We start from the raw sequence: 25,846 nt of genomic DNA on the forward strand, positions 1-25,846 counted from the left end.
TATTCGAAAATAATTGAATTTTTTCGAGGAGTTTCTGTTGAGAAATTTTATTACCCGTAAATTTGTAAAATAAATAAATAAATAATTGTAAGTTGAAAATAATTGAATTCCTGACAAGAATTTTATTTAAGTTTTTGAAAATAATAAATACAATTTTAGTGAATTAGTAAATTAGTTAAAAATTGAATTTTTAAATTTTTTGAATCCGAAATTATTACAAAATTGAAATTATTATTTGAATATAACAAATTTCTCGAAACTTCCGATTCAATTTAATTCTGAGAAAAAAATAATGTTTTCAAAACTGAGAGAAAAAATAATTTTTTATATTAAAAAAAAATATATATGAACTTGAAAGAGGAAAATTGTTAAGAATAATTTTCATTTTTAATGCTTCTTTGAATACATATATATTCTACATTCATACAATATACAAATTTTTTTTTATTTTTTTTTTTACTTTTTCAAGAATTTAAGTAATAATCAGATGAAAACTGATTACATGATTCCACGTAATATTTCTACAATAATTTTTAGAAGAAAATACATCGAGGGCACCAAAAATTAATATAATATTTCAAAATTATGAAATATTTTCGTGATTTTTGTGACACAACATAATTAGAGAAGCAATTCTATACCAATTTTTTGTCCTTTTTTTTTACTAAACATTACTTAGTTTATAAAGATTAAAGTAAATATTTAATCTACAATTATTGGTATCACACTTAAAAATAAAAAATATTAATTTTTATGCTCCAGTAAATTATAATATTTTTTGCATCGTCAAGATGTTAAAAAAAATTATATTTTTTTGTCAAATTTACTGCGTCGATAAGTGCAAAAGTTTACAATTATTTTTTCGCTGTTTAAAAAAAATTAGTTTCGAAAAAAATGTCTTTTCTAATCGCCTTATTAAAAATTATTGAAAATCTAACATAAATGTAAATATAGAAACAAAATTTAAGTATTTTACGTTTAAACAACTATGCACAATTATTGAAAAATTGGAAACAAAATGGTTCTAATTTCCCCTAAGTAAGTACTATTCAAGAATTGGAAACAAAAGTTATTAAAACAATTTTTGTATCTTTAAATAACAAAATCATATTTAAAAGCATAAATAATGTAATTTTTACGTTTAGATTAAAAACTAGATTTTTCTGATTTTAGGTAATAGAAAATCGAAAATTGTTTCTAAACTGTCAGAAAAATTGTAACTTTTAAATCATTTAAAGAGATTACATGTTTTACACTTTTTAAAAATTTTTTCTGATGAATAGTATTTTTTTGTTTAATTTTGTCCAATTCTTAAAAACATTTTCATCTCTATTTGTTTCTGTACGAAATCAAATATTCGAAATTTGAAATTTTACCACAATTTCCGACAAGACGGGAATTTTAGAACCAAAAATGAACTATAATTAAAAGTTAAATGCAAATAACTTAAGAAAAAAACTTATATTAACTGTAAAATATAGAATTCCTTTTAAATTATCTTCAAAGCGTAAAATTTTGTTTCCAATTTCTCAACTTTAATGAACAAAATATCACATATTTGAAGCGTGATAACCATTGAATTAAATGTGAATTTTTACGTGTTCCATGAGTAAATTTTTATCATGAAAATCTTCACCACAAATGCCACAGACCATTTCATCGGCATCGTCACTATCATATTGACTTTCATGAATAACATTTTTCAAATCCTCATCGTGCATTAAATTTGTTTCATCATTCACATCAGATTTTAAGTTCCGAACAACATTTTTCACAACGTGTGTCACAACATTCATCGGTAAATCAGAATTGGAAATGTGCGCAATTTGACTTGAAAAATTGTCACTACCCTGTGGATTTGGTATCGCCAATACTGGCGAATTTTCATTTTGCTTCGATATCAAATGCAATGTATTACCTTGCTTATCAGGAAGAATTTCCATGGCGTCGTTTAATTTTTCAAATGGAATGAAATGAGTGGTAGTTGTTGTAATCACTTCCACGTGACTTGTTGAATTAATCAAATCATTATCTATCGTTAAATTCCCATGATCAGAGGGTATGTCATCATCTTCCCGATATGGAATTTCAATTTGTCCGTCAATTATTTGACAGTCGTCGGATTTCATTGACGAATCGGTGATTGATAGTAGAGCTTCATTTTGTTCAGTGGGTGTAATTAAATTCTCCGGCATTTTCGATGTTGAACCGGATTTTTTCTTCTTCTTTGTTGTTGTCGCTGATGATTTTGGAGCATTATTATTGGCGAGTGTTTTTGCCTTCGCCTCGGCGATCATTTGATCCGAGTGCTTTACAATGTGTGCACAGAGTTCGTCGCGATCTTGATTTAGTGAGCCGCAGAGAGGACATGGAAAAGGAGGACCACTGATGCCGGTTTCATTTTTACCGGCCGCATGAACCCATCGCACATGCTCTCGTAGTACGACTTTTTGATTGAAGGCTCGTGTGCAAAGGGGACAAACATGAGGTCTCTCTCCGGTGTGAATGCGCTCGTGTTTTCTCAATGTTCCACCGTCGCGAAAAGCCTTCCAACAGAATTTACAGCCGTAGGGCCGTTCACCGGTGTGTGTTCGATGATGAATTAAGTAGCCTTGACGGGATGAGAATGTCTTTGAACATGCGTCACATTGAAAATGAGCGGGACTTCCGGCGTGCATTCGTCCATGTTCCCAGAGTCCTTGTCTCGAGACGAAACTCTTGCCGCATTCGTTGCATGTGAAGGGCGAATCACCAGGATGAGCGGCGAGTCTGTGCTCGTCCAATTGATTCTGCTTCTCGAATTGTGTTCCACAAACTTCACACGAATGCGTCTTCTTCCTGTTTTTTTTTAATAGAAAAACCATATTAAATTTTTTATTTCACAGTCGAAAAGAAGGATTTTTAAAAATTTTAAAAACGAAATTAATTCTCCTTGGATTAATAATCAGGGTTGCCACAGAAATTTTATTTTATTTTTCCCTGACTTCTAGACAGAATTTTTTCCTATTTCCTGACTTTAAAGAATATTCTGATTCAGTCTAAACTTCACATTCGATAATTAATTTTTAAAAAGTTGCAAAAAGTAGCTTTCAAAGTAAAAAAAAAACAGTAAAAAAGTAGCTATCGAAAAATTAAACTTGACGACCAAAAAAAAACTCGTTTTAGACACTTCACAAAACTGACAAAAATTCCATTCTATAAATTTTCCAGACTTTTTCCAAATTTTCATCAAAAATATTTTTTACTTCTTTCTTATCCTACGCTAATAAATTGAATTCCTGCAACGAATTTTATTATTCATCAAAGAATTTAAATATTTATAAAAATAATTTAATTCTTGCAAAGAATTTTATTAAAATTTAAAAAAAATTGATTTCTTTCGACTAAATTTTATGCAAATTCTAATTTAAATAATTGAATTCCTGAGAATTTTTTACTACTCATGAAAAGAATTGAATTTTTACGAAGATTTTTAAACATTTTTTTAAATAATTGAATTCTGTTTGGAAATTTTATAAAAATAGTAGATATTGAAAATCATTGTATTGCGAAAAGTTTTTAAAAATAATTAAATTTTACAAAGAATTCTATTAAAATTTGTTGACAATAATTGAATTCCTAAAAAGCATTTTATTATTTTTGAAAATAATTGAATTCTTGCTAACGATTTTATAAGAAATTTTTAAAATAATTGAATTTCCAATGAAGAAATTTATTACTTTTAAAAATAATTGGATTCTTGTGATAAATATTGCTATGTAAATTTTGCAAAGAATTTTATTAAAATGCCTAAAAATAATTGAATTTTCGGGAATAATTTTTTTATTTATCTTTAATAATTGAATTCTTTCGAAGAATTATTTATATAAATAATTAAATAGTTGCTAAGAATTTTATTAAAATTTTTTTATAAACATTGTTCTAAATACATAATTAATATTTTCGAAATCTAATAAATAGGTATTATGAAAATTTTATGTTAAATAATTGATTTTTTTGATTAATTAATTAAAAATAGTATTACAAATAATTGAAATTTTTTGATGAGTTTTATTATTTAATTTTCATGAAAAATGTTATTATTAGTAAAAGTAATTGAATTATTGTGAAGAGGAAACAAATCTTTTTAATATTTTCAAAGGTTGATGAACACCAAAATCGAAAATTTTCTTATGAATTCTAAAAATTTAATATTTTTCAAGTACTTTTGTTAAAATTCCCTGATTTCCCTGACCTGTAGAAACACTATAAAAACAAATATTGTTATTTAAAACTATTTTTTTCTTCCTCATGAAAAATTTAAAAAAAACCTAAATTTGATTTGAATTTTGAATTAATTTTTGATTTTTTTTCTTTTGGATGCCTATTTTTTTAATTTTATTCATTTGTATGCAAAGAATACGATTCTGCAAAGCCTTTATTATTATTTCTAATAAAACCAGATTATTTTTAACAAATAAAGTAAGAATTAGAAATTTTTTCAAATTATACCGAAGTTAAAGTAAATGTAGTTAATAAATAGAAATAATTAATCCAAGTAGAATATATTTTTGTAATTTTTGTCGAATAAATAGAAAATAAAAATATTAATGCATTAGATTTTGACTAAAGTCGTTGCCGATTAATTAAAAAAAAAAATTATAACTTTGAAGTTATCAAAACTACGAAATGAAGAGAATTTTATTAAAAATTTAATTATTTGTTGTAAAAAATTGAATTCAAAGTAAGAACCATTAAATTAAATAAAAACATATCAAATAAAAAGTTTTTTGCCATAGACTTTCAGAATTTCTTTTTACTTTTCTTCCCTTTATTTTTTAAAATAAAGCGGATTAAAATTGTCATATTTTGTCTTGCATATTTTCTACTGGCTAAAAAACTGAATTCATATTTTTCAATAAATAATCAAATTTTTAACAAAATTCTTTTCATTTCGTGATCTTGATAATTTCAAAATCATTCCTGCAAAGTATTATAGTCTTTAAAAATTAATCGACAACGACTTTAGTCGAAATATAATGGATTGACTCTAAACTAATTATATTATTTAAGAAATATTTAAAAAATAAAAACAAACAATCTAAAGAATAAAATGTTGAAATTGGCTAAAAAATAAGTAAGAATCTATGAATTTAACGCAATTTCAATAAAGGTAAATTAATTTTATTGAATAAAGAATATGATTTAATAAAGTTGGTTTTCTAGACAAAAATAAAGTCACTAGAATCTATAAAAATATTAAACTTGTGCAAAATTACAAAGTCAACTTGGAGGAAACTTATTAAAACCGCACGTGTCTGAATGTCTTCGCTTTTTTCATCTTCTTCTCAAAATACTTCTATTCTAGGACGTAAAAATTGATTAAAACAAAAATGTTTAAATTAGTTAGAAATATTTGGTAAAATTGTTATTCTACAAGAGAGAACAAAAATTTGTTCTTAATAAGTAATTATTCTTCATATTTTATGGTTTTTAATTTTTATGCTTGTGTTCGATTGTAATTTTTTTTTAAACTTGTAAGAGTTGAAAGTTGGTTATAACTTATAATTTTCCGAAGTTGAAAATTATAAATCAAAAATTACTTTTAAATCATAATTTTACAAAGAATATTCTCGTAATTTTTATATAAATACGAAATGCTTGAAAGAAATTGAAATTTTAAACCTTTTTTTATTTAGAGAATTTTGAACGAAGTTGAAGTCCACAACGTTTATCAACGAAAAAAATTTATTTATTGCATTCAAGTATTATTTTTAATTTAATTTTTAATTGTAAAATAATTATTATCAAAATATAAACATCAATCTTTTTTTTTCTAAATATTTTTGTGTCAATATTTATGCGTCATTGTTAATTAATTTATGTACTATTTACTAAGTGAAGAATTTTTTTTCGTTGATCAACGTTGTGGACTTCAACTTGGTAATTTTGAGTCTGAAAAATTATAACCGCTTCTTTGATCAAGATTCTTAATTTGTAAGAAATTGAAATTTTAAATCCTTTTATTTAGAGGTTGAAAATTTTGAGTCATAAAAAATGTTAATTAATCGGGAATCTTAATTATCAAAGTGTATTTTCAATTAGTTCAAATCATGTCCAAAAAGGGCAAAACATTTTATTGACAGTTTAAAATTTTTAAATTCTTTAATTTGTAAATATTTTAATGAATAAAATAAAATAAATAATAATTATGAGTAAATATGAATAAATTTTGAATTAATATGAAATAAATACAAATAAACAAATATGAATAATTAATAAATAAGTTTTGATTTTAAAATTGAAAAATTGTACCTGTGAATCCACTGATGCCTAAACATTTTTTGTTTAGTGGTGAATTTTTTGCCGCACTCGGAACAAGCGTGTTTACCCCATCGGCTATTTGGTAAGCCTTGTTCACTGCAATTTTGCATTATTCTCTTTGCACATGTTTGCTGATGTGTCGACAAATGATTTTCATCTTGAAATTGTTTGTCACAATATTTGCATTCAATTGGCGTTGCCCATGTTTTAACATTATGCGTTTTCTCATGTGTTGTCAATGCATTAGGACGACTGAAACTCACGCCACATTGATTGCACGTGTATGCTTTATTCTCAATTATTTCCACTTCATTGAAATTTCTTCGATTATCGTTAAATGTTAGACTTTCAACTTTCACCATTGCATCGGATGTGCAAAATGAATTTAACGATAAATTATAATCGCCAATTTGATTGGCGATTTCAGATTGTGCAGCGTATTCAAATTGTGTTACTTCTCCGTTTGGCATCACTGTGAATTCCTGTAAAATAATGTAATAATTATTGTTAAGCAAATAACAAAATTGTTTAATTTTAAATATCAACTTCAATCTTTGAATAAATTCTGATTCAAAATTTTAAAAAATTCATTATTTATTATTTTTTTAAGTTTTAATAAAATTCTTCGCAGAAATTTAATTATTTTCAACACAATTTCAATAAAATTTTTCGAATAAATTAAATTATTAATTCGAATTTTTATAAAAATTGAATAAAATTCTTTGCAAGAATTGGATTATTTTTTATTTTTTATAAATAATAAAAACCTTCATAGATTGTTTTATACTAATCTGTGATAAGACTTTTATTTTCAGTTCGGATAAACTTTATACTTAAAAAATTCATTTCATTATTAGTTTCCAGTATTTCTAATTCAAGGGAAAATTTTAATCTATTGTGAAAGAAATTAAAGTCATCAATAAATACCGATTCTTTGTAACACAAAAAAATATCTACAGAATCCTTTAAAATTTGAAAACAAAATTTCAGCCTTTTTCGTCGTACTTTTATTACTGTGACAAAAGAAATCAGAATTTGAAAAAGAATGACGATAGGTATTATTATGAATAAACAAAAAGCGCTCCATAAAAAATTACTGTCTTTTTGAAAAATTTGAATATTTTCAGTAATATGTATTTAAATAAACTAAATTATTTTATTTTCGAATTTTTTAACGAATTTGTAGTTTTTTTTATTTGTTACATTCTATTTTTATTTGTAAAATTTAATTTCATCAATCTTCATCTTTCATCTAATTTTTATAGAAAAAAACTTCATACCATAGTAATCAATAAAAAAATGAGGATAATTTGTCGAAAGTTAAATAAAAAAAAAACGCCTAACTTTAAAAATTAAAAAAAATTTGATGAAATATTTTATTTATTTATTGAACTATAAATGTATACCATTATTATTTAACATGAGGTTTACCATAATTATATGTATTACTCTCTTTCACAAATATAACTGTTAAGTAATAATAACCGATAACCTTTATCGTCATTTATTATTGTATGAAAAAATGAAATTATTTAAAAATTCATATTTGAAAATTAAAAATTTTTATAATTTGCATAATAATAATAATAATTTGAATATCACGTTTCGCGCGCTAGCGCGCGTAATATTTGCTAGTTAACAAATATAAATTATTATATGGATGATGTAGGAAATTATTTGCTGATTGAGAATTTTTTAATTAAGGAAGATTTCGACTATATCAGCAATTAGTGACATCTATTAGACGTCAATTGAACTCTTTGGTTTAGAGTCAGGTGTTATTCTTAAGATAATTATTCCGATATGGTTGTCGGTAAATAATTATATTTTTGAATTTAATTTTTGATCTGAAAAAATAAGCTGCGTGAACGACTGCACTGTGCATCTGTGAGGACTCGAACCCCAGTTAATAGCTGCCTTTCGCGGGACTAACGCCTACCAATGCACCATGCCAACACAGCCTGGACGTTCACGTTTCTTATAATCTCAGATCAAGCCCATACACTAGTCGAAGAGCTGTATAGTTAATGTAGGAAATTATTTGCTGATTGAGAATTTTTTAATTAAGGAAGATTTCGACTATATCAGCAATTAGTGACATCTATTAGACGTCAATTGAACTCTTTGGTTTAGAGTCAGGTGTTATTCTTAAGATAATTATTCCGATATGGTTGTCGGTAAATAATTATATTTTTGAATTTAATTTTTGATCTGAAAAAATAAGCTGCGTGAACGACTGCACTGTGCATCTGTGAGGACTCGAACCCCAGTTAATAGCTGCCTTTCGCGGGACTAACGCCTACCAATGCACCATGCCAACACAGCCTGGACGTTCACGTTTCTTATAATCTCAGATCAAGCCCATACACTAGTCGAAGAGCTGTATAGTTAATGTAGGAAATTATTTGCTGATTGAGAATTTTTTAATTAAGGAAGATTTCGACTATATCAGCAATTAGTGACATCTATTAGACGTCAATTGAACTCTTTGGTTTAGAGTCAGGTGTTATTCTTAAGATAATTATTCCGATATGGTTGTCGGTAAATAATTATATTTTTGAATTTAATTTTTGATCTGAAAAAATAAGCTGCGTGAACGACTGCACTGTGCATCTGTGAGGACTCGAACCCCAGTTAATAGCTGCCTTTCGCGGGACTAACGCCTACCAATGCACCATGCCAACACAGCCTGGACGTTCACGTTTCTTATAATCTCAGATCAAGCCCATACACTAGTCGAAGAGCTGTATAGTTAATGTAGGAAATTATTTGCTGATTGAGAATTTTTTAATTAAGGAAGATTTCGACTATATCAGCAATTAGTGACATCTATTAGACGTCAATTGAACTCTTTGGTTTAGAGTCAGGTGTTATTCTTAAGATAATTATTCCGATATGGTTGTCGGTAAATAATTATATTTTTGAATTTAATTTTTGATCTGAAAAAATAAGCTGCGTGAACGACTGCACTGTGCATCTGTGAGGACTCGAACCCCAGTTAATAGCTGCCTTTCGCGGGACTAACGCCTACCAATGCACCATGCCAACACAGCCTGGACGTTCACGTTTCTTATAATCTCAGATCAAGCCCATACACTAGTCGAAGAGCTGTATAGTTAATGTAGGAAATTATTTGCTGATTGAGAATTTTTTAATTAAGGAAGATTTCGACTATATCAGCAATTAGTGACATCTATTAGACGTCAATTGAACTCTTTGGTTTAGAGTCAGGTGTTATTCTTAAGATAATTATTCCGATATGGTTGTCGGTAAATAATTATATTTTTGAATTTAATTTTTGATCTGAAAAAATAAGCTGCGTGAACGACTGCACTGTGCATCTGTGAGGACTCGAACCCCAGTTAATAGCTGCCTTTCGCGGGACTAACGCCTACCAATGCACCATGCCAACACAGCCTGGACGTTCACGTTTCTTATAATCTCAGATCAAGCCCATACACTAGTCGAAGAGCTGTATAGTTAATGTAGGAAATTATTTGCTGATTGAGAATTTTTTAATTAAGGAAGATTTCGACTATATCAGCAATTAGTGACATCTATTAGACGTCAATTGAACTCTTTGGTTTAGAGTCAGGTGTTATTCTTAAGATAATTATTCCGATATGGTTGTCGGTAAATAATTATATTTTTGAATTTAATTTTTGATCTGAAAAAATAAGCTGCGTGAACGACTGCACTGTGCAGTCGTTCACGCAGCTATTAACTGGGGTTCGAGTCCTCACAGATGCACAGTGCAGTCGTTCACGCAGCTTATTTTTTCAGATCAAAAATTAAATTCAAAAATATAATTATTTACCGACAACCATATCGGAATAATTATCTTAAGAATAACACCTGACTCTAAACCAAAGAGTTCAATTGACGTCTAATAGATGTCACTAATTGCTGATATAGTCGAAATCTTCCTTAATTAAAAAATTCTCAATCAGCAAATAATTTCCTACATTAACTATACAGCTCTTCGACTAGTGTATGGGCTTGATCTGAGATTATAAGAAACGTGAACGTCCAGGCTGTGTTGGCATGGTGCATTGGTAGGCGTTAGTCCCGCGAAAGGCAGCTATTAACTGGGGTTCGAGTCCTCACAGATGCACAGTGCAGTCGTTCACGCAGCTTATTTTTTCAGATCAAAAATTAAATTCAAAAATATAATTATTTACCGACAACCATATCGGAATAATTATCTTAAGAATAACACCTGACTCTAAACCAAAGAGTTCAATTGACGTCTAATAGATGTCACTAATTGCTGATATAGTCGAAATCTTCCTTAATTAAAAAATTCTCAATCAGCAAATAATTTCCTACATTAACTATACAGCTCTTCGACTAGTGTATGGGCTTGATCTGAGATTATAAGAAACGTGAACGTCCAGGCTGTGTTGGCATGGTGCATTGGTAGGCGTTAGTCCCGCGAAAGGCAGCTATTAACTGGGGTTCGAGTCCTCACAGATGCACAGTGCAGTCGTTCACGCAGCTTATTTTTTCAGATCAAAAATTAAATTCAAAAATATAATTATTTACCGACAACCATATCGGAATAATTATCTTAAGAATAACACCTGACTCTAAACCAAAGAGTTCAATTGACGTCTAATAGATGTCACTAATTGCTGATATAGTCGAAATCTTCCTTAATTAAAAAATTCTCAATCAGCAAATAATTTCCTACATTAACTATACAGCTCTTCGACTAGTGTATGGGCTTGATCTGAGATTATAAGAAACGTGAACGTCCAGGCTGTGTTGGCATGGTGCATTGGTAGGCGTTAGTCCCGCGAAAGGCAGCTATTAACTGGGGTTCGAGTCCTCACAGATGCACAGTGCAGTCGTTCACGCAGCTTATTTTTTCAGATCAAAAATTAAATTCAAAAATATAATTATTTACCGACAACCATATCGGAATAATTATCTTAAGAATAACACCTGACTCTAAACCAAAGAGTTCAATTGACGTCTAATAGATGTCACTAATTGCTGATATAGTCGAAATCTTCCTTAATTAAAAAATTCTCAATCAGCAAATAATTTCCTACATTAACTATACAGCTCTTCGACTAGTGTATGGGCTTGATCTGAGATTATAAGAAACGTGAACGTCCAGGCTGTGTTGGCATGGTGCATTGGTAGGCGTTAGTCCCGCGAAAGGCAGCTATTAACTGGGGTTCGAGTCCTCACAGATGCACAGTGCAGTCGTTCACGCAGCTTATTTTTTCAGATCAAAAATTAAATTCAAAAATATAATTATTTACCGACAACCATATCGGAATAATTATCTTAAGAATAACACCTGACTCTAAACCAAAGAGTTCAATTGACGTCTAATAGATGTCACTAATTGCTGATATAGTCGAAATCTTCCTTAATTAAAAAATTCTCAATCAGCAAATAATTTCCTACATTAACTATACAGCTCTTCGACTAGTGTATGGGCTTGATCTGAGATTATAAGAAACGTGAACGTCCAGGCTGTGTTGGCATGGTGCATTGGTAGGCGTTAGTCCCGCGAAAGGCAGCTATTAACTGGGGTTCGAGTCCTCACAGATGCACAGTGCAGTCGTTCACGCAGCTTATTTTTTCAGATCAAAAATTAAATTCAAAAATATAATTATTTACCGACAACCATATCGGAATAATTATCTTAAGAATAACACCTGACTCTAAACCAAAGAGTTCAATTGACGTCTAATAGATGTCACTAATTGCTGATATAGTCGAAATCTTCCTTAATTAAAAAATTCTCAATCAGCAAATAATTTCCTACATTAACTATACAGCTCTTCGACTAGTGTATGGGCTTGATCTGAGATTATAAGAAACGTGAACGTCCAGGCTGTGTTGGCATGGTGCATTGGTAGGCGTTAGTCCCGCGAAAGGCAGCTATTAACTGGGGTTCGAGTCCTCACAGATGCACAGTGCAGTCGTTCACGCAGCTTATTTTTTCAGATCAAAAATTAAATTCAAAAATATAATTATTTACCGACAACCATATCGGAATAATTATCTTAAGAATAACACCTGACTCTAAACCAAAGAGTTCAATTGACGTCTAATAGATGTCACTAATTGCTGATATAGTCGAAATCTTCCTTAATTAAAAAATTCTCAATCAGCAAATAATTTCCTACATTAACTATACAGCTCTTCGACTAGTGTATGGGCTTGATCTGAGATTATAAGAAACGTGAACGTCCAGGCTGTGTTGGCATGGTGCATTGGTAGGCGTTAGTCCCGCGAAAGGCAGCTATTAACTGGGGTTCGAGTCCTCACAGATGCACAGTGCAGTCGTTCACGCAGCTTATTTTTTCAGATCAAAAATTAAATTCAAAAATATAATTATTTACCGACAACCATATCGGAATAATTATCTTAAGAATAACACCTGACTCTAAACCAAAGAGTTCAATTGACGTCTAATAGATGTCACTAATTGCTGATATAGTCGAAATCTTCCTTAATTATTATATGGATGATTTTTTTCCTAATAAAGTTATTTAAAATTTTCAAAAAAAATGTTTTATAAATATATTAAGTTTGGAAATTTTTGTATAAAAATGATGTAAATTATTATTTCTTTTTTTCAAAACTTACTTGTAAAGTATCGAGTTTATCCTGACTGCCAAGTGAATTGACAACCTGCTCATTGGTAAAAGTATAACCAGGAACTGACCATTGAACTTGTGAGACATCGTAGTTTTGAATAATTTGCACCGACGACGATGGCACCGAAATAGTTTGCGTTTCATTAACATTATTCTCCGACCACTTTCTAAATGATTCAGTGCTTTGTCCGACATTATTGTCCTGCGCTTGCATTATCGCACGACCAGCGACGTAAGTGTGAATTTTCATATGATTCGATAAACTCGACGGTCTCATGAAATCGGCACCGCAAATTGCACATTTATGTGGTCTTTCAATTTGATGATATTCCGTCATATGTGCCTGAAGAAGGGATTTTGATTTAAATAAATTACCGCAAGTCCTACAAGCGTGTGGTCTGTCAACCTGATGACACACCGTATGATTGACTAAATCAATTTTTCTCTCAAATTTCTCGCCGCACGTGCTACAGGCAAATTTATCGGGAACACAAGTCTGATGATGTTTGACGAATTCTGCCTGTGTGAATGTATTCGAACAATTGGAGCAGCCAATTTTCTTTTCATTAAAATTCGGATACATGCCACCGAGTTGCCTGAGGGCTTCGACAGCCATTGACTCATCATCGCCCGATGTATATTGATGCTCCTCCTTTATGTAAATCGGATAAACGGACGAGCCATCATCGTCATCGTCCGATTGACCGTCATTTAAAATTGTCACCGCCACGTGAGTCTCGGTGATCGTTGAATTTGTCTCATTCACTGGAATTTCAGTTAAATCATCATCGAGAACACATTCCTCGACAGGTTCGCATATTTCCTCATGGGAAATAACAGTCTGTTGCATTTCATCATGAACATTGGAAAGTGGAAAAGTGACATATTCCTCATCATGGGAGTCCATGATTTTCCTTCTTTTTTTTGAGAAAAAGCGGCTTTTTATATATACGATACGAAACGCCTCCTACTAGAATGTATACACCTAGTTTCACCTTACGTCAAGTTAGGTACTGTCATTTTACGGGGATTCAAAGCGGTTTGCCGATTCATTCAAAAAAAAAACACGCACAACTATTAATTATGATAGTTAATTATTAATCGGTTATTTATATAAAAATTTCCTTCTTTTTTAGAGACACAATTTTATCACCATAAAACAATAGTTCTTTTTTTTTCATTCTTTCCCTTGCCATGAAGGAGGAGAATTTTTGTCGAAAACTTTTGACTCCATTGTGACTGGGACGAATTCTACAAAATTACAACACTTTAGATCGATTTAATGGGAAATTAAATTTTTGTGAATTGATTTGTTTACTTACGTTCTTTATTTTCACACCTATTTTTCCATTTATTAATTGAGAAGTAAAAAATTATCCAAGCAACAAGGTTATTTTAGGGACATTATCTATCAACTTGAAGTTGGCTATAGATTGTCATCAATTCGATATATCGATTGGGCAAAAGCAGAGATGGGAAGTTATTGTAATAAGAGAACGGAGCTTTATTTTTAAAGGTAAGATCACACCTTCCATTTTCATTTTTTCGCATGAGGAAAACTAAAAAAATTAATTTTCAAAGCTTTTTCTTCAAAATTACCTTGTGTTTAATAAATTATATCTTTTGTATAACAATTATTTAAGGAAATCATATTTATCTAATAATATTTAGTCTTCTTTAAAGTTAATTTAAAAAAAATTCTGCATTTTAAAGTTCCCGCTTGAAAAAGAATTCAGAAAAGTTGCGTGAGTGTAAATGCACCTTAAAGGCATTTATGCAAATGCAAAGGTTATGAACTGGTTATAATATAAAACTGGATTTTGTTTATTTATTATTACAAATATAATTTAATTTCTAAATTATTGTGTTTTAAAAGTGTTAAAATGTTATAAATATTATAGAAGTTATAGAAGAATAAAATCGGAAAATTCTCAGAAAATCTCGAACAAAATTGTATTTAAATGTGGATTTAAAAGAAAAACAGAAAACAAACATTTGAAGAAAAGCAAAACAATTAAGAAAAACAAAAGAGAAACAATCTAAAAAATTAAGTGTGACAGGTGAAAATATCAGTTTATTAAAGAAAAATATCTCAAATAATAGAAGAGATTTGAGCCTCAAAATAGTATCATTCAGAAAAATAATATCGTTAATAATATAAAAGTGATCACCCTGAGAAAAGAGAAACGAAAGTAAAAATTAAAATAAGAAATAAAAATTATTAATCAGTTAAAAAATGTTAATTACTCAAAGAAAAACGTATATTTAAAAAAAATTTTTTAACAATATTACAGGATTTAAAAAGATGATGACAATTATGAATAATCTATTATATTATTTTATTGCTTCTACTCTCAGATTGAATCCCTAAAAATAAACAAAAAGACAAGATTGTTCTTTAAAAAAAAACCTTTCGTAAATTGTTTTCCTATTTTTTCTTTTTCTTAAAAATTCTAAAACGAGTTTTGGACTTTTTCTTCTTTACTGTTATTTGATCATCAATTACTATTTTCTGTTCAGACGAAATACCAACTTCCATTTTTTCAATATTATCACAATTTTCTCCTTTAACTTCCAACAATTCATTAAATTTCGTCTCTTCTTTCTTCGAAGGAACTTCAGAATTCTCTAAATTCAACAAAGATATTGGAACCATAACAGAAGCTAAATTTGTATAAAAATAATTTTTTTCTGATAAATCGACTTTACATTTTTCTACCAATAAATTCGTTCCAAAAGTTTGTATCTCTTTCTGATGATTTACTTTCGTCTTTTCTTCTTCAAAATTCAGTAATTTCTTCTCAATCTCCGACGAAGAATTGAATAAAATTATGATTTTATTTTCCGGAATTTTCAAAAAATTTGATGCGTAATTCAAATCACCAGTAAATTTCATCGAATTTGGTGGAAAATATTTTTTTTCAGAAAAATTGCTTTTTTTCTTCAACAATAATGATGAATTAAAATGTTCACAATCCGTTGTTTCGGGAACACTTGAATTACTCGTCGTAGTAGATTCGAATACTGTTGCATATTTTCTTCCTCTTCTTTGTTTTCTTTTGATATAATTTTTTTTCTGAAACCAATTTTGTTTTCTCGCAAATTTTTTTCTTTCAATAAATTCAGTTTGTGTTGAGGAATTACGTAATAATTTACATGAAGAATTTTTTAAAAATTGATCTTTTTCGGAAAATTCCAATTTCTTTGAGATTCGTTTTCCAATTACATAGCCACTTTTATTAAATTCCACACTCAGCGATTCTTTCAGTAATATTCCACCGTCACTGCTTCTAAAGATTTTGTATAAGGAAAAATTTTTCAAATCATGAAATTGAATATTATCTTTTAAATCCTCTATTCCGGAATATTTGGAAATTTTTTCTCCATTTTTTAAATCTGAATTACTTTCGTTAGTTTTTGTCGTTTTGGAAAAATTTGCTTTGGAAACTTTTTCTTTAGTAGAATCGTTGTTGTGGACACTTTTTAATGAATCGTATCCACTGCTTTCACAGCTAGAAACTTTTTTTGTTTTCTTAATTTTCACACTAGAATCCATCTTCGTTGTTTTATTTTTACTATTCACGTTTTTATAATCTTCGTCAATAATAAGTTTTCGTATAAAATTCATAAACTGACAAGTTTTATTGTTATGGTTCGAATTTTCGCAACTTCTGTTTGTAATTATTTGATTTTCCTCTTTTTCTTCATTCTTCAGATCCGATTTTTTTGAAGAAATATTTTTATTTTTTGAAGTAGTTTCTAATAAATCTTTTCCTTTTTTATTCAAGTTTGATTTTTTTCCACATTTCGAAAAATCATTACTGATTTCACCAAGCGAATATTTTTCATTGAAGCAAAAATTTCCTTGTTTTGAAACATTTTGTTCCTTAATTTTTCCAGTTTTTAAATCAAATGAACGAATCGAGTCTGTACTGGTTGAATATAAATATCTATTGTTGCTAAACGAAATCTCACATTTTGGTTTTCTTTGTAAATTTTTTCTCGATTCCTGCAATTTTTCGAATTGTAAAGTTTGCCTTTGATTGGAACTGTAATTTTTTGGCAATTCCGTAATTTTGTAATTGTTTGGAGAATTTTTTTTAGTTTCACATTCGATTTTTTTCTTTCTAGGGGAATAAAATCCACGAGTTCGAGCCGATCCTTCAGATTTTAATTGATTAGGCAACTTCTCATTGAAAACAAAATTTGAATCCGATTTTAAAAATTCATTTTTTCGTTTTTTAATTTTATCGACATTCACTATCGTCTTTTCGTTTTTTGGAGAATTTTTTTCTTCAGTTTCATGGGTAAAATGTCGTTGGAAATATTTATTATCTGCTCTTAAATTATGACGACACTCTTTTTTTAAAGATCTTTTATTATCATCACCACTTCCAACATGAAAAATTTTACCTAGTTCATTTTTATTTTTCCTTCTTTTAGATGCAGAAATTCCAAAAATATTTCTTTCCCTTTCATTAATATGTTTATTTTCCTGCGCGTAGGTAATACTTTTTGTTTGAAAATTATCTTTTCCCAACGGGTACAATTTGCTATTTTTGAATTCATTTTCGATCTTTTTCTTTTGGCTCATACTGGAAAAATATTTTCGAGTAAAGAAATATTAAAATTTTGAAATTTTTTATAATAATTCAGGGTTGCCACGTAACCTGGAAAATCTGGAAAACCTGAAAATGTCAGGGAATTTTATAAACCTTGAAAAAACCTGGAAAAGTTAGAGAATTTGAAATGAGCAAAAGCGTGGCAACCCTGTATAGCAATTTTCGGTAAATTCGTATTTTAATTTACATACCTCTGTGGAAAATATTAAGTAATTAATTTACAATCGGACAAGAGTCATGGTGAAAAAATCCGCAATCTATTTAATATTTTTCATTCCTTAATAAAAATTCATGTCAAATTATTGTTTTCAAGATTTAAAATCATCGCGCTCAGAAGTCATGACACGTTCGGTTTCCATTAAGAAGAAATTGAAAAAAAATCTTTACAGAAAGTAAATGATTTTTATTTCAATTTATTAAAAAATGCAGTAATAATAAATTGATAGAAGAAAATAAATAAAATTATTAAAGTAAAACAAAAAAACTTCTCAGCTCGTATGGCTTTTGGAACAAAATTCAGAGGATTGATTTATTTTGAAAGTGTTGTTGTTACTGCTGCTCCGAAAAGAGAAATTAAAGCGCATGCTTCAGTTTTGTCATGATCATCTCTCACACATTCTTCTTCAATCGTTCGTGACCACGTTCATGACACAAGTCTCGTGGTGATTACTACAGCATTTGAATTCAATAAAATAAAGCATTTCTTTCAATAATATATAAGACATGGAGGCAAAACCGAAACTAACCGAAGAGCCGGTTTGGAGTAAATTGCAAACGTGCTACAAGAATAATGGTGAAAAGTTGAAAATTTTGGATCTATTTAATCAAAATCCTGGACGTTTTGAAAGTTTAAGGTGAGCTGATCATCCTTGACATGTAACCTTGAAATGACCTTTTGAATTCGATTGGAATTACTCTATTCTTTCTGGGGGGTCATGGAACTTTGACATCTTAAAGTTATATATTTGTCATGTGACTACAGTTATTTAATTCATTCAAGTTTGCAAAGTAAATTTTTATTTCCCAGATGCTTATATAGACTGTTTTCTATATATTGTTGTTTAAACAATTTTCATCCAATTTTTTCTATATAATTCATCAATATTTAACACTCAGTTGTTAGTTCGATTTTAACGAAATTTTATTTTCTACAATTTTGTTATTTTATTATAATTATACTTCTATTATTATTTTACAATTAACTTATTAACTAACATTATTGTTTTCTAATATAATAATTTACTTTTTATTGTATAAATTTCTTTGTTATTTTACTAAAATAATTTAAATAGTCTTGAGTTTCTAAAAAATTTTCTAAAAACCTTGAGTTATGAATAATAATTTTATTATGTAAAATTGCATCAGTTTTATTAAAAAATATTTCGATCTTTCTTTTCAGTTTGCATCAGCTTTACAAAACGCAATTGCAAATATGAGTTAATCCAATTATAAGCTAAAATTCAAATAAATATGAATACTTGTGAATAATTTAGAAAATTTTTAAAAAAGTTTAAATAAAAATAAAAAATTAAAAAGTGATGAAATATTTGTATTTCATAAAATTTTGAAATAGAAATTTTTTTCCAAATTTTTCTTTATAAATGTAATTGAATACAGAATATTCTAATTTTTGATTTAAAGGCTATTTTCGGTTGTTATTTATTAAAATCTACAACGAAAGTACCTACGGAATTTTAATCTATACTTTAATTTTATTTTTTTTCTACTTTTGGTTTTTAATTATTAAATTCTGCATCTAAAGTACTTTAATTAAACTCTTCATCTAATTTTAATACTTGTAATTTTTCCAAGTTTCTTAAACAGAAAATTTTTTAAATAAATGTAATATAAAAATAATTTTCAATTACAATTTTTTCTATTCCAGTTTGAAACTTGAAACTCCCGAAGATGGAGCAATTCTTCTCGATTACTCGAAAAATCGCATTGACTCTGAAGTACTGGGCCTCTTGTTTGAATTGGTAGGTAAATTTTAAGCTCTTTTAAAAAAAAGAAAAATAAATAATAATCTATTAATTTTGTCGCAAAATATTCAAAATTATCGCTAAATATAAAATAACAAGGTTGCTACGGTTCAGGGAATTTATTAGAATTACTGAAAAAAAATTTGAATTTCTAGAATTGATACAAAAGAAAAATTTTGACAAAAATACTCGTAAGTATACTTTTAAATTACAATCACCTTTTTTATATTTTCAGGCTCGAGCTCGTAAAATTGAAGCAGCTCGCGATGCAATGTTTACCGGACAGAAAATTAATTTCACTGAGGGAAGAGCTGTTTTGCATACGGCTTTAAGAAACAGAGCTAACGTTCCTATTTTAGTTGACGGCAAAGACGTGATGCCGGACGTTAATGGAGTTTTGGAGCACATGAAACAGTTTACAAATCAGGTAAACTAATAATTAATAATAATAATAATAATAATAATATAAATTTTTATCCGTGAAAATGATAAATAAAAAGAAGAATCATTTTTCAGATTTTATCCAAGGAATGGAAAGGTTTTACTGGCAAGCCAATCGAGGATGTTGTCAATATTGGAATCGGAGGATCTGATCTGGTAAATAAATAAAATAATATACATCAAGGAAAATATTAATTAGATAAAAATTAAAAATACTATTAATTAAAGAATACAATATGTAAATTAATTGCTAAATGGAATCAATTTAACTTATCAAGAAATTAGAAATATTGTAAAATTATTTCAATTTATTTTAATTAATCAATTAAATTTTTTTTAAGGGACCATTAATGGTAACCGAAGCTCTGAAACCATATCATGTTGGTCCTCGAGTTCATTTCGTCAGCAACATTGACGGGACCCACATTGCCGAGACTTTGAAGAAACTAAATCCCGAAACTGCCCTCTTTATTATTGCTTCAAAAACTTTCACGACCCAGGAGACAATCACGAACGCGACATCAGCGAAAAAGTGGCTCTTAGAACATTTGAAGAACGTTAGTTTTTATCAATTTCATCTATCAAATAATTTTCTAGTAAAAAATCAAATTTATGGTGAAAATATTCTATTTATCAGGACGCAGCAGTGGCTTTACATTTCGTGGCACTGTCGACAAATAATGCAAAAGTCAAGGAATTCGGAATCGATGAGAAAAATATGTTTGGATTTTGGGATTGGGTCGGTGGACGTTATTCACTGTGGTCTGCCATTGGTCTATCCATTAGTTTATCGATTGGTTTCGAAAATTTCGAGAAACTTCTCAGTGGTGCTTTCTATATGGATCAGCATTTCCGCACAGCTCCTTTGGAAAAAAATGTGAGAGTCATCAATTTTGTATTAACTATTTTTTTTACGACAAAAGAGGACCAAAAAGAGACTAAAGAGGTAATTTTTTAATTTTACAGGCTCCGGTGATTCTTGCCCTACTGGGTGTTTGGTACCATAATTTCTATGGAGCAGAAACACACGCTTTACTTCCGTATGACCAATATCTTCATAGATTTGCTGCTTATTTCCAACAAGGCGATATGGAGAGTAATGGAAAATACGTAACGCGATCTGGAGATACTGTTAATTACTCTACTGGTAGGTTGTTTAATTTAATTTTAATTAATTTACTTTTTAAAGAAATTGACGTTTCTATTTAGTTTATTTAGAAAATACTTCAGTGAAGTTCACAACGTTTATTATCAACAATTTAGGAGAAAATAATAGAAATAATATTTTTCAAGGCTAATTTTTATCAATTTTCACTGGGAAAACTTTTTACAAATTGGTTTGATTAATTATATGATTTTTTCGAATCTTAGGTTTCTTTTAACTTTCCTTGTCAATATTTAAAAAAAAATTCTGAATAGAAAAAGTTTATTATTTTCCATGTAAGGAAAACAAAGGTCAGGGAAGTCAAGGAAAAGTCAGGGAAAATAGAATTGGTTAGGAAAATCAGGGATTTTTATTAAAAGTTAGTACTGAAAAAAATTAAATTTTTAGAATTCATAAGAAAATTTTGAATTTTTGTGACTTTTTCGTTTGCCTCATAAACTATGAATTTGCCACGAATTCTAATACAAGTCCTTCAATTTTTTCTATTTCTGACAATAGTTTCTTTTTAAATAACTTCATTCTTTAAGAACTATCATAAATATACTTGGAAATTATGTAATAAATAAATTTACTTAAATATTTCAAAATTAATTGGATTTTATAAGAGTTGCGTTTACAATTTTCATAAATAGATGAACTTCAAAAGGTTTCAATTTGAAATATTAGAAAATTTCAATTTTGAATGAATTATAATTCTCAAATTTTTCTTAATTCAAAAATTTCCAAAATCAACTATTTTAACAAAATTTTCCAAATGAATTCAATAAATTAAACAAGCTTTTAATAAAATTCTATGCAAACATTTAATTAATTTCTTAAATAATAAAAATTTTTACGGATATTCGATTGCTTTCATAAATAATAAAATTCGCCTTTATTGGAATTCAATTATTTTCATAAATAATAAAACTCGATGCAGAATTTCAATTATTTTTAGTACAATTTTATTTATTTATTTATATGTGTTTAAGGGCACAAAGCCCTTTTGTACAAAGTACTTAACAATATTAAAACTAATTAACAACGAGTTAGCATAAAGAACGTTTACGAATTTTAATCAAATTTCTCGAAAAATGTAATCATTCTTAATAATTTTATTAAAATTCGTCAAAGGAATTAATTATTTTTAAATTTGATGGTAAAATTCTTTCCCAAAATTGAATTTTAAGAAACATTCAATTTTATTTGAAAATTTTATTTTCTGATATATTTTTAATTGAAAAATTTCCGAATAATCGAATTTTCGTAAAATTGAATTGTAAACAAAATGGTTTTGAAAATTTGCAATGAGCTTTATTAAAAAGTCAATAATTTGTCTGAAAATTAAGGCAATGTCAGGGAAAAACAAAATTTAATTTTTGTGGCAGCCCTGCAATAATAATAATATAATAATATTAATTTTATTATCATTTACCATAACAATAAGATACTTCAGTTTATGGACAAAAACTACAATTTTTTAAAATATCTAATTATAATTTTATAAAATCGTTTGTAAAATTAAATTTGTAGGTCCAATTGTTTGGGGAGAGCCAGGTACAAATGGCCAACACGCATTTTACCAATTAATTCATCAGGGAACGAGGCTTGTTCCCGCTGATTTCATTGCTCCAGTTTTGTCTCACAATAAGGTGAATAAATTAATTACTGTTTCCTCATAAAATCGTTATCTTTATTTACTTGCCATTAAATTATTCAGTCGAGTTCAATTCTTAATTATTTCCGCAAAATAAATAATATTTCTCGACAATTCATATTTTTATCGATCTCGAAAAACGGAGACAAAATTTTTCCATTTGTTTTGACCAAATTGCAAACTATTGCACAATAAACTGGATAAATAAATTTCTTTCTGTGAAAATTATTATTTCTTTTTACGAGTGTACATTTACTAAAATAATATTTATATATAATTAATAATTTTAATAATAATTTTGATCCCAAGGTTCAAGGTGATTTGCATCATAAAATTCTCCTCTCCAATTTCCTCGCACAAACGGAGGCATTGATGAAGGGAAAGAATAGTGAGCAAGCAAAGCAGGAACTTGAAAATTCCGGAATGTCTCCTGAACAAGTTAATCAAATTCTGCAGCACAAAGTTTTTGAAGGCAATCGACCAACGAACAGTATTGTCGTGAAGAAAGTTTCGCCATTCACTTTGGGTGCTTTAATAGGTTCGTAAATTTTTACAAAATTATTAATTTTTTTTTTTTTGCATTTTCATTTGATTATCTTGAAAATATTTTATTTTCTAAAATTCTACGTAAAAAATAATAAACTTCCCAAATTGTTTTTAAGTATAGAAACAAAATTTGAGAATTTTATAAATTTAATAATTAATTTAATAATTTCATGATTTCTTTGAAAAATTTTACCAAAAGGATATTTTGTTTACTAAATTTATTTCACTCATTTGTAATCAATTAAATTACTTTTGTCTCTTAACGATATTAATTAATATTTTTCTTTCAGCAATGTACGAACACAAAATTTTCACTCAGGGAATAATTTGGGATATTAATTCCTACGATCAATGGGGGTATGTACATTTTTTAAATTTATCAAATTATTATAAAAATATAAAAATAAGTTGATCATTAAAGTATTAATATCTTCAAAATTTTTTGCTAATTATATTCTTTTTCTAATTATATAAAAAAATATTTAAAAATTTTAGAAATTAATAATCACTATTTATATTCTATCAATTTTTTAAAGATATTTATTTATTTAATATACAAACGAGCGTTAAATAAAAAATATTTTCAAAAGAATTTTCAATCGCTTGTGCCTAAAAATTATAACTAAAATTAAAAATGTAATGTTTCTGAATTTTTTTAACAAATAGAAAATATTTTATTTATAGTGTGGAATTGGGTAAACAATTGGCTAAAGCCATAGAACCAGAATTAAACAGTGCTGATAAAATCACGAGTCACGATTCCTCGACGAATGGATTGATAGCTTTCATCAAAGACAATAGTAATTAATAGAAAAAATAATTGTTTACGTAGCATCGCATTGAAAAAAGAATTAGCAATAACCAATAATTTTTAAAGAATCGGAAAAATATTACGAGAATCTGTATAATTTTCACAAGTGGCCTAATCGCCTTTTAAACATTCAAAACCTAATTTAAAAGCAAAAAAAAAAGTCTCTTTCTGATTCGCGATGTCAACGTTAAATTATTTCAATCTGTGTCACGTGTGTTTATCATATATTTTGTGTTTAAAAGTATAAAAATTTATCTCATATCAAAGAAATTGAGAAAATTTCTGTCAAAAGTGGAGAAACAGAATTAATAAGAAATTCGAATTCTATCGATTTTTAATTTTTTTTCTGAATATCGCATTCTAGTCAATTCATTGTCAACTGAAGATTGTTTAAATTTTCTCTATTATTGTATTTAATACGAAAAATATTTATACAGATGTCGCATATAATTATAGATTTGGGAAAATTTATTTTACTTGTATTTAAATGCTGCTATTTTTTAAATGAAAGATGTTGAAAATATAATATTGTAAACTAATGTTGTCGATCGTTCATGAACAGTTGTTATACAATAAAGAACTAAGATTTGAAACATTGACTTCCAACTTTAATTTCATAATTTGCTTCCTTCTTTATTGATATATTTATTTACACATCTTCATCCATTTGATTTAATCGACAATTTTGTATTTACTATTTATTTATACTATTTTTTTTATTGTAATAAAATTTTCCAAAAGAAATCAATTATTTTAAAAAAATGTTTAATAAAATCCTCAGCAAACATTTAACTATGTTCATAAATAATAATATTCTTTTTAGGAATTCAATTATTTTTATAAATAGTGAAACTTCGCAAAATTTCAATTATTTTTAATAAAATTTTGATCTAATTTCTCGAAAAACATTTAAAAATAATTATTCTTAAATGTTTTATTAAAATTTCTTATAAAAATAATTAAATTATTTAAAAATTTGTTGATCAACTTCTTTATTAGAATTCAAAGATTTTAAGAAACATTCAATTATTCAGTATATTATTTATTTTTGTATTTAAATAATTCTTCTCTGAAATTAAATTATTTTCAAAAATTTTAATAAAATTCTTGGCAAAATTTTAATTATTTTAAAAAATATTCCTCATTTCAATGATTTACAATATCTACTATTTGAATAAAATTTTCCAAATGAATTGAATTATTAAAATAAAAATTTTAATAAAATTTTACGCAAATAATTATTTTCATAAATAATAAAAATTTCACAGAAATTCAAATTATTTACAATTTTTTTTTATAAATTTCTTTGAAATAATTCAATTATTATTATCATATAATAAAATTATTTGTAATGCAATTTTAACCAAATTCCTCGAAAATTGTAAATGTTTTTAAAAATTTTATTAAAATTCTTCAAAAAAATTCAACTATTTGAAAATTTGTTGATAAAATTCTTTATGAAAATTCAATTTTAAGAAGTAATTTATTTAAGAAGAATCTTATACGGGCAGTAATCAATTATTCAATAAATTATTTATTTCTATAATTAAAGAATTGAATTCTCGCGTAGAATTTTTTAATATAAATTGATTTAAAAGTGAGTTTTAGTTAAAATTTTAAATAATAATTACAATTATTAAAAGTATTATACCTATCATGAATTTTTAGAAATAATTGAATTTTGAAAAGGTTTCAAATTAAAATCTTTGACAATTTG

At 27.5% G+C, this 25,846-nt stretch overlaps 2 protein-coding genes across 2 annotated transcripts; one reads left to right on the forward strand and one right to left on the reverse strand.

Annotated features, from left to right (window-relative positions):
• Window positions 1-365: 365 nt before the first annotated feature.
• On the reverse strand, window positions 366-14,362 carry LOC122509261 (zinc finger protein 814-like). The gene is made up of 4 exons (XM_043623196.1): window positions 14,249-14,362; window positions 12,916-14,177; window positions 6,295-6,785; window positions 366-2,838 (listed from the first exon to the last, which is right to left on the reverse strand). Exons 2-4 carry the CDS (start codon window positions 13,831-13,833, stop codon window positions 1,581-1,583), a joined length of 2,667 nt encoding a protein of 888 aa, XP_043479131.1. The 5' UTR covers window positions 13,834-14,177; window positions 14,249-14,362; the 3' UTR covers window positions 366-1,580.
• Window positions 14,363-18,142: 3,780 nt separating this feature from the next.
• LOC122509262 (glucose-6-phosphate isomerase) lies at window positions 18,143-24,722 on the forward strand. Its single transcript, XM_043623197.1, has 11 exons — window positions 18,143-18,402; window positions 19,434-19,527; window positions 19,766-19,957; window positions 20,047-20,127; window positions 20,313-20,528; window positions 20,609-20,848; window positions 20,938-21,118; window positions 22,649-22,767; window positions 23,082-23,310; window positions 23,609-23,675; window positions 24,003-24,722. Exons 1-11 carry the CDS (start codon window positions 18,272-18,274, stop codon window positions 24,124-24,126), a joined length of 1,674 nt encoding a protein of 557 aa, XP_043479132.1. The 5' UTR covers window positions 18,143-18,271; the 3' UTR covers window positions 24,127-24,722.
• The last annotated feature ends 1,124 nt before the right edge of the window (window positions 24,723-25,846 follow it).

Source organism: Leptopilina heterotoma, unplaced genomic scaffold, assembly GCF_015476425.1.
Source record: "Leptopilina heterotoma isolate Lh14 unplaced genomic scaffold, ASM1547642v1 Lhet_6, whole genome shotgun sequence".
Lineage (NCBI taxonomy): Eukaryota > Metazoa > Arthropoda > Insecta > Hymenoptera > Figitidae > Leptopilina > Leptopilina heterotoma.

Excerpts from the sequence above, each read along its gene's own strand:
- LOC122509262 (XM_043623197.1), top strand. The coding sequence starts at position 18,272 with ATGGAGGCAAAACCGAAACTAACCGAAGAGCCGGTTTGGAGTAAATTG. Across the intron at positions 23,311-23,608 it reads CACTTTGGGTGCTTTAATAG|CAATGTACGAACACAAAATT; the intron begins GTTCGTAAATTT and ends TTTTTCTTTCAG. Across the intron at positions 23,676-24,002 it reads AATTCCTACGATCAATGGGG|TGTGGAATTGGGTAAACAAT; the intron begins GTATGTACATTT and ends TTTTATTTATAG.
- LOC122509261 (XM_043623196.1), bottom strand. The coding sequence starts at position 13,833 with ATGGACTCCCATGATGAGGAATATGTCACTTTTCCACTTTCCAATGTT. Across the intron at positions 6,786-12,915 it reads ATAAACTCGATACTTTACAA|GAATTCACAGTGATGCCAAA; the intron begins GTAAGTTTTGAA and ends ATTATTTTACAG. Across the intron at positions 2,839-6,294 it reads AGGCATCAGTGGATTCACAG|GAAGAAGACGCATTCGTGTG; the intron begins GTACAATTTTTC and ends AAAAAAAAACAG.